Source organism: Prionailurus viverrinus, chromosome B3 (genome assembly GCF_022837055.1).
Source record: "Prionailurus viverrinus isolate Anna chromosome B3, UM_Priviv_1.0, whole genome shotgun sequence".
Taxonomy (NCBI): Eukaryota; Metazoa; Chordata; class Mammalia; order Carnivora; family Felidae; genus Prionailurus; species Prionailurus viverrinus.
The window spans coordinates 24,630,925-24,639,026 of NC_062566.1; the positions used below are offsets into that span (position 1 = coordinate 24,630,925).

Below are 8,102 nucleotides of genomic sequence, written 5' to 3' on the forward strand. Positions count from 1 at the left end.
CAAACTTGAGTTATTGACTAGTCACTTGCTCCTGGCCAGATGCTGGAAACCAGGAGAGGCTTAGAGTGGCCTAAGGAGGAAGCTCATGGCCCAGGCACACAGCCTAGCTCACCAATATGCTCACCTCATGCCTCCATTTCAGGACTGCATGCCCAGGTACACAGACATCACCTGTATGCAAACTACACTCAAGCCACACTGTTTTATTTTCCACCCCACAGCAGACACACAGAGCAAATGCACAGTGAGATATACAAAGAAATCTTCAGATGATATACACACAGACATATTTAGACCTCCCCTCCACACACAGGCACCCATGCAGGAAAGACACAGCATACACAGAGGCTCCCAACACAAAGATATAGCCATAATGATAATTATCACAGTTAACACGTATTGCACACTTAGTATACGTCAAGTGTCATTCTAAGCCTTTTCCAGAGAATCGTTTAATTCTTACAATAGTAGAGATAGCTACTATTTTATTCCCCATTTTACACATGAGGAACTGAGGGACAGAGAAGTAAAATAAGATGCATTAGGTCACAGAGTAGCCTGGTGAGGATACAAGCGCAGATTGCCCTTCCCCTGGCTCCTCAACGCCATTTATTTACAAAAACATATTCAAACGCATCATCCTCCTCATCCCCGACCTGCTCCGTACACACCCAGGGTGAGCTCCCTTTGTGGGAGCTAGTAGCCAAAGACGCAAGAAATGGCTTGTCAGCAGAGCGATCGAACCTTCTGTGCGGAAGAACCAGACTGGTGACAAGATGTTTCAAAGGTAGTGGCGGTGATCGAAAGCCTTGCGGGACGACGGGACTGCCGGCGTGAAGCACTAGACACAGCTCGGGGGCGGCGCGTGGGCGCTCTCTGGTTGTGCGTGGACCATTGTCAAGTAGAGAGTTTGGTGTGTATGGAGAGCCTAGCCCGAACTCTCCGCAAAGTCTCTCCCTGCACCCTTGGCTGCACCCCTTTCCCAGAGAGCAACCGAGAGCTTGAGGCCAAACAGACTTAGATTTTTAGTAGAAAGGCCGCAGCGCTCGACCGCACCCTCAGGCCGACCCGTCCGCGGGCCATAGGGCCAGGGTCTGACATTTTACCCCAAGGCGCGCACCAAGTTCTCGGTACACCTTTTAAACGGAAAACAACAGCCACCATGGTTAGATATATGTTATTTATAATTCATGGGCCAGTCTTTGAACCCTTTCAAACAAAACCCACAGCGATTTCTTTGAAAGAAAGAAATGCTTGGATTCTGCTCCAAAGTCTTGGGTTTTCTAAGGACCGACAAACCAGTGCACAGATAGTAAATTACCCCGCGCGCTACATTTGTTTCTGATTATTTGCGTTGCAGTTGGTTTGTGAAATCAAACAGAAGAGCTTATAAAAATCGCTTATTTGGGAAGTAGGACATACATTCGACCCCAGCATTGTTCCTAGAAGGAGCTGTGCTATTCGGGTGGGGAAAAGATGAGGGGAGTCCGTGTTAAATTACCCCCCCTCCCTTACACACACACACCCCGCCAAACCTCCAAATACAAGTCAAGGCTCGAATCAGGATCCGACAAGCGTCTTCGAATTCTGCGTTCTGGCGCTACCCATCTAATGCTCCAACTTGGAGAAGTTTTCCACAGGCGGGCGGATGGGGGAAGTCTAAAAAGAGTTTATCCAAACGCCAGTGGTCGTTCCCTAACTTCTCTCTCTAGCTTGTACCCTGAGGACAAAGGCGCACGAGAGGAGAAAGGTGATCGGCTGGACGGTGATGGTTATGTCCAAACAGACCTCCCTTTCCCCTAGCTCTCGTTCCAAAAGAGTGGATTTTTTAATTTTTTTATTTGTGAAAGTAGGGAGCATTTAAAGGAGAGGCCTCCCCCCCCCCGTCCCCACCCCCTCCCCAGGTATCCATCACCCCGCTCGGGCACGCCTGCGGAGACTGCCCGGCAAATCCATGAGGAAGCTCAGAGCTGCGGTGGCCGCGGAGCCAGCTCGGCGGTGACGCAAGGTCCAGCAGGGATAGCCCGACCGGGGGCCGGAGAGAGGATCCTTGTAGATTTCGGACGAGGGGGCTGCGCTCCATTGTTCACTCCGGGCCAATCAGGGTTTGTCCATTTCCTTGCAGCCAATCCCCCGTCACCCTCGCCTTCCACCCGAGCCACCCCGCCCTACAGCCCCCAGGTCCCCATTACTTCCCCCGCATCCCCCGAGGTTCTGGGGAAGCTTCATGACGCCACAGGTCCCGCCCCCAGCTCCGGCCCCGGGCGAGTGCGTGCTGACGTCATGCTGCGTGCGGGCCGGTGCGGAATCGCTCCTTCAACTCAGCGGGGCAGGAGGAGTTAGTTACCAAAGAGCCGAGGCTGGGCGCGCGACCCTCGTCCTTCTGCCCCTGCCCGCACACTTTGCGCACATCTCTTTTCTGCATGGTGGATATTATTTTTCATTATCCTTTTCTGGGTGCTATGGGGGATCATTCCAAGAGTAAGTCTTTCTCTCTGTATGTGGGTGTGTATGTGTATGTGTTTAATATGCATTATTTCTAATGCAGAAGAATGTTTAGCGGATTCTACAAGTGGCTTCTATTTGACAGGACACTGGGAGAGAAAAAAACAAAACGAATGCATTTCTCCTGCAGGCCACTTGTCCTTTGGAATCCTGTTGTTTTAATTTACAATTAAACATTCTTTCTCAATGTTAGGCTGCTAGGCTGACCTCAGGTTGTGAAACCTGCTTCTGTTTTGCGCTAGGGCAACTAGGTTTGATTGGGGAATATGGGCTCTTTTGCTTGCTTGCATGTCTTTTTTGGCCTTTCCAAGAAGGCAGATTTCTCTAGCTTGATATGGGATATTTAAGAAATGTCAGAGAGGATGAGAGGAGACTCCGATGAAAGCTGATGTGTCTGTGTTGGGATTGGAGGGAGTCGCTGTAAGAGGGAGTGTGTGGACGGAAATGCCGGAACATCACCGTTCAGTATTGATGCGGTGGCGTCCGCAGTGCTTAAATGTCTTTTTATTCTTTCTTCCCCCCTACGTATTAGCTTTTAGTTACAAGATATATCAATAAAATGACTGTGTCCAAATGAATGTAGTAGCGGGATAAAAATTGGGGGTGGAGAGGAGACAAAAAGCCTCCGCAAATTCAGAAGGTTTTGTTTTTTCGTTTCCAATTGTTTGGACGTTTAGAAAGCTCACTTCCTTCTTGTAGTCGCAATTCTTGAAAGGGAACGAGGGAGCGAGCGGGTTGGGTTGGGTTGGGGTTGGCGTGGCCGAGGCCCAGACCGGGTCCGGAGAGCCTGGCCTGACGCGGGTCCCGCGCCCTTCCCTGGCAGAGAAGCCCGGGACGGCCATGTGCGTGGGCTGCGGGAGTCAGATCCACGACCAATTTATCCTGCGGGTGTCGCCCGACCTGGAGTGGCATGCCGCCTGCCTCAAGTGCGCCGAGTGCAGCCAGTACCTGGACGAGACGTGCACGTGCTTCGTGAGAGACGGGAAGACCTACTGCAAGCGGGACTATGTCAGGTGAGGCCGGCGAGAGCCAGGGCTCAGCTACCGCCTGCTGGGGCTGGGGCTGGGGGTGGCGGCTTGTCTGCGCTCCCCAGCCTGGAGAGAAGGCCACTCCTACTCCGAACGTATGCCGCCGTGAGCGTCTGGGCCTGCGAACTCCCCGAGGGTCGGTCCCCGCAAGCTCCCTGTGGGCCACAAAGCGTCCTGGGCCCGCGTGCCCGGAGCCGGTCGCAGACCGGGAGGCGAGGCGGGCCTCAGGCCCCTCGCTGACACAGACCGCGCCTTGGGCCCGCAGGCTGTTCGGCATCAAGTGCGCCAAGTGCCAGGTGGGCTTCAGCAGCAGCGATCTGGTGATGAGGGCGCGGGACAGCGTGTATCACATCGAGTGCTTCCGCTGCTCCGTGTGCAGCCGCCAGCTGCTGCCCGGCGACGAGTTCTCGCTGCGGGAGCACGAGCTGCTCTGCCGCGCCGACCACGGCCTCCTGCTGGAGCGCGCCGCGGCCGGCAGCCCGCGCAGCCCCGGCCCGCTCCCCGGCGCCCGCGGCCTGCATCTGCCAGGTAAGCCGCGCGCGGGGCCCGGCGCCCCCTGCGCTGTTGTGAGTGCACGTGCGAGTGTGTGTTACCGGAGTGCTTGTGCTCGGACGAAAAGTTGTCACTCGTGCGCGGTTCCGTTTGCCAGGATTGTGTGTTTCTGTGTGAGTGCAGATCTGTGGCTAGGAACACAGGAGAGTGTGTGTGTGGGGAGGGGGGTGGGAATCGTTTGTGGATCAACATGAACAGGGATTGTGTGTAGGAGTGTGTGAGCATGCGGGGAATTGTCGAAAATTGTGTTCTCCATGATCAGGAATATGTGGGACGGTCTGCCAGGAGTAGGAGCGTGAATGACAACAGAATCTTAGCAGTGCCTGTCTGGGAAATTTGTATGGGGAATTACAAGCACTATGTGTTACTGCCAGAGAGGAAAGCTAGGTTTGCCTGGGGGTATGTGTGTAAGGAATACATCTCCCATCCCAGAACTGGGCCTGGGCTCTGCCAACTAGCAGGCCAGCCGCCCCAACAAAGAGCCGGTGTCTGTATTTGTGTTTTGAGACCCAGTTTGATGAACAACTTAGCAGAGTGCTTCTTCCGTGGGGAGGGTGTGGTGGCACAGTGGACTTGAGGTCATAGAAAACATTTCAAAGGATGATGCCCTGGGTGCTAATCAGGAGCTTCCCAGAGATGGGGTCTGAGTGTGTGGTTAGTGGGCAGGATGGTGCCCCCAGGCTGGGCAGCCACAGACCTGAAGCACCAATCTCCAGATGTGGCTGAGCCTCTGGGTGCTCTGTGGTCTTGTAGTGCTCCTCCCCTCTCTGGTCCTCTCTTGCCTCTCCTATAGAATGAGGAAATTGAGCTGGATGGACTATTTGTAAATATTTATTCAGACCTAGAAATGCCTGAAGGAGGATATAAATTGAAACAGTGCAGCATATTATCCATGGGTGTGTGGACCTAGTTTGGATGGGGGTGTGAAACAGGATGAAGCTGGTGTTGAGTGCACCGGATTTCGGGTCTCAGAGGTACTCCCTTTTGTGTGTTACGGGTTTCAGGCTGCCGGCGCGGGGGTCAGGCGCTATATACCCGGGGTTGAGAGTTCCCAAAGCCAAGCGAGAATGCTATCCGCTGCGCTCGGGCCGGGAGGGTGAGCTGCGCCGGGCCAGGGAAGCTGGAGCCTTGAACGAGGAGACCCGAGAGCTGAGGCTGGAGAGCTGGCAGTGAAGAACGTTTGGTCCCTTAAGGACCGTCCGCACCCCAGGCTGGGTCTTCGCGGCCTTGTCCCAGTGGTCTCTGCACGAGGAGGAATGGCTCTCGCAGGCCCCCAAGAGCGGGAGACAAGCCCCCTAACCCCAAAGCTGCGCGGCGCTCTGGGCCCCTGTCGGTCCCCTTCCCCCTCAGAGTCCCGGGAGCTCCTCCTTCTTCTTCCTCTGAAACTCCGACTTCTTCCGGAGGGCCTCCTTCGTCCCGCAGGGCCCAAACGGGCATTCCTAGGGTCGGGTAAGTGGAGGAGGCACAGCCGGGAGCGGCCACCCTGCTCCCGCAGCCGGCGTAGCGCAGGACTCCCACGCCCTGATGGAGCTCCGGGGACAGCGCTGCGGGGCAGCCCGATCGGGGAACTAGGGAAGGGACGAAAATGCAGAGCTCCCTCGGGGTAGGGCGAACAATTGGAAAGGGAGGCGAACAATAAAACGAAATCAACGGAATAGAAAAAGGAACGAAATAGAGCCTCGGAGGGCTCAGCCGCCGCAAGGTGGGGCACGGGGCAGGCGGGTGGCGGCCCCTCTCTCACGTCTTGTCCCCCTGCCCTCGCAGACCCCGCGTCGGGCCGGCAGCCCTCACTGCGCCCGCACGTGCACAAACAGACGGAGAAGACAACCCGCGTGCGGACGGTGCTCAACGAGAAGCAGCTGCACACTCTGCGGACGTGCTATGCCGCCAACCCGCGGCCCGACGCGCTCATGAAGGAGCAGCTGGTGGAGATGACGGGCCTGAGCCCACGGGTCATCCGCGTCTGGTTCCAGAACAAGCGCTGCAAAGACAAGAAGAAATCCATCCTCATGAAGCAGCTGCAGCAGCAGCAACACAACGACAAGACGGTGAGGGACCGTGCAGCGGAGGAGCGGGTCAGGTGGGGCCTCGAGTTCTCGCGGCAGCATCTGGGTGCCCTTTTCAGGGCGGGCTCTGGGGACATCCAGGGGCAACTGGACTCTCCAAAAGCGTTTGTTTGTGCGTTCAGAGAAAGGCTTGCCTTGGGGATTAAGGCTCAATAATTATTGTACCTGATGTCGGGTCTCCTCCTTGTTCCAGCGGCAAACCTGAGCTGGCACAGCTCCAAGCCGCAGGAGGCATGGTTATGCATCTCCCGCTAGTCCCGGCGGGTTGTGTCCTCTTGGCATGGCTTGGTTTGAACACTTTTCCTCTTGAAAAATGGGAATACAGGCCTCAAATCCCTTTGTTCTGTTGGCTGCCAACGCTGAGGCTGGACTATGGTGGAGGTTCTGTGTCGGGGGCATCTTAACTGGGGAGGGAGGGCTCACCTGGGTACGGTGGAATGTGCGTCTCTCCCCAAACCAGGACCCATATCTTGGGCCAATGCCTGGGGCCTCAGTGCCAAAGGCGGCGGGAGAGGTAAGGCCTAACTTGAGCGGCCCTCACCTCCACTTCCACTTGTCCCTCAGAGCCTCCAAGGACTGACCGGGACGCCCCTCGTGGCGGGCAGCCCCATCCGCCACGAGAGTGCTGTTCAGGGCAGCGCAGTGGAGGTGCAGACGTACCAGCCACCGTGGAAAGCCCTCAGCGAATTTGCCCTCCAGAGTGACTTGGACCAACCCGCCTTCCAGCAGCTGGTGAGGTCCTGCCCTACCCACCTGACCTCACTACTCTGAGGGGTGGGATTTGGCTGATGGGTGGAGGTGGGAAGGGGGTACTTCCCAGGGGCCTGTCGTAGACAATGAGAGGGGGCATACGTTGGGGGGGACTGCAACTGCACCTCCGCCCATACATAATTCGCTCTAAAGCAAGTCTCCCTGGATTAAAGCCCTCAAGAGGCAGGTAGAGGGATTAACCCAACTCCAGCTCTCACCCTAATACCCTAGAGTGCGCTTGGGGACCTGGCCCACTTCCCCGAAGGGCTTGCTCCCAGCCGGTGGCTTGTCCCTAAGGGACACCCTCAACTCAGAGCACACGGTCTGGGGGCACCAGCTCTGGCATCTCTTCACCTGCCTTTTCCTGGTGTCTCTGCATCCCCAGGTCTCCTTCTCTGAGTCTGGCTCACTAGGCAACTCCTCCGGCAGCGATGTGACCTCCCTGTCCTCACAGCTCCCGGACACCCCCAACAGCATGGTGCCGAGTCCTGTGGAGACGTGAGGGGACCCCATCCTCGCCAGCCCGCGGACCTCGCATGCTCCCTGCATGAGACTCACCCATGCTCTGGCCATTCCAGCTCCGAAAACTCTCTCGCCTTTGTAATTATTATTATTGTTATTTAAAGAGAGAGGACAGAGAAGCAGTCAGGACAGCCCAAAGCGCCAGGATGCAACCTGCTTTCACCAGACCGGAGAGCCCTGATCCAAGAACTTTTATTTTTTCAAAACCAGAATTTGGGATTTACTAGAGTTAGCTCTGCCCTCTTCTCTTCCCTCGCTCCGCGTGGCTGCCGCCGCTCTGTCCGCGCCCCCTACCCGCGGAGAACGCGCAGGGCCCATCTGGCGCCGGGCCACCCCCAGAACTCGCCCAGGCGGGCTCCAACCCCAAGCCGGTCCCGCGCTCCCAGGCAGCTTTGCCTGGGCTCTAAGCGGGGACAATCCAATGGAACAGACACTCAATCCCCAAAGCGCATGATTGCCGGAAAAAAGTAGAAATGAGACTTTCCTGAAAATGTTTTAAATTATCAGTCGACGGAGGACAGAGTGTGTGAGCCTTTGCCGAACAAAACGTAAGTTATTGTTATTTATTGTAAGAACAGCCAGTTCACAGTGGGATGGATATTTTGATCTTAATAAAAAATAATAATAACCCGATGCGATGCTGCTGCTGTGTGCTGTGGGCACAGCGGGAGGGCTGGAC

The 8,102-nt window shown here is 56.0% G+C and overlaps 1 protein-coding gene across 1 annotated transcript; it reads left to right on the top strand.

Annotated features, from left to right (window-relative positions):
* Positions 1-2,423: 2,423 nt before the first annotated feature.
* ISL2 (ISL LIM homeobox 2) lies at positions 2,424-7,403 on the top strand. The gene is made up of 6 exons (XM_047861042.1): positions 2,424-2,481; positions 3,329-3,518; positions 3,799-4,061; positions 5,850-6,133; positions 6,716-6,883; positions 7,287-7,403. Exons 1-6 carry the CDS (start codon positions 2,424-2,426, stop codon positions 7,401-7,403), a joined length of 1,080 nt encoding a protein of 359 aa, XP_047716998.1.
* The last annotated feature ends 699 nt before the right edge of the window (positions 7,404-8,102 follow it).

Bases quoted from the DNA above. Each gene is read 5' to 3' on its own strand.
- ISL2 (XM_047861042.1), top strand. From the start codon at position 2,424: ATGGTGGATATTATTTTTCATTATCCTTTTCTGGGTGCTATGGGGGAT. The intron at 4,062-5,849 runs GTAAGCCGCGCG...CTGCCCTCGCAG, and splicing joins CCGCGGCCTGCATCTGCCAG to ACCCCGCGTCGGGCCGGCAG. The intron at 6,884-7,286 runs GTGAGGTCCTGC...CTGCATCCCCAG, and splicing joins AACCCGCCTTCCAGCAGCTG to GTCTCCTTCTCTGAGTCTGG.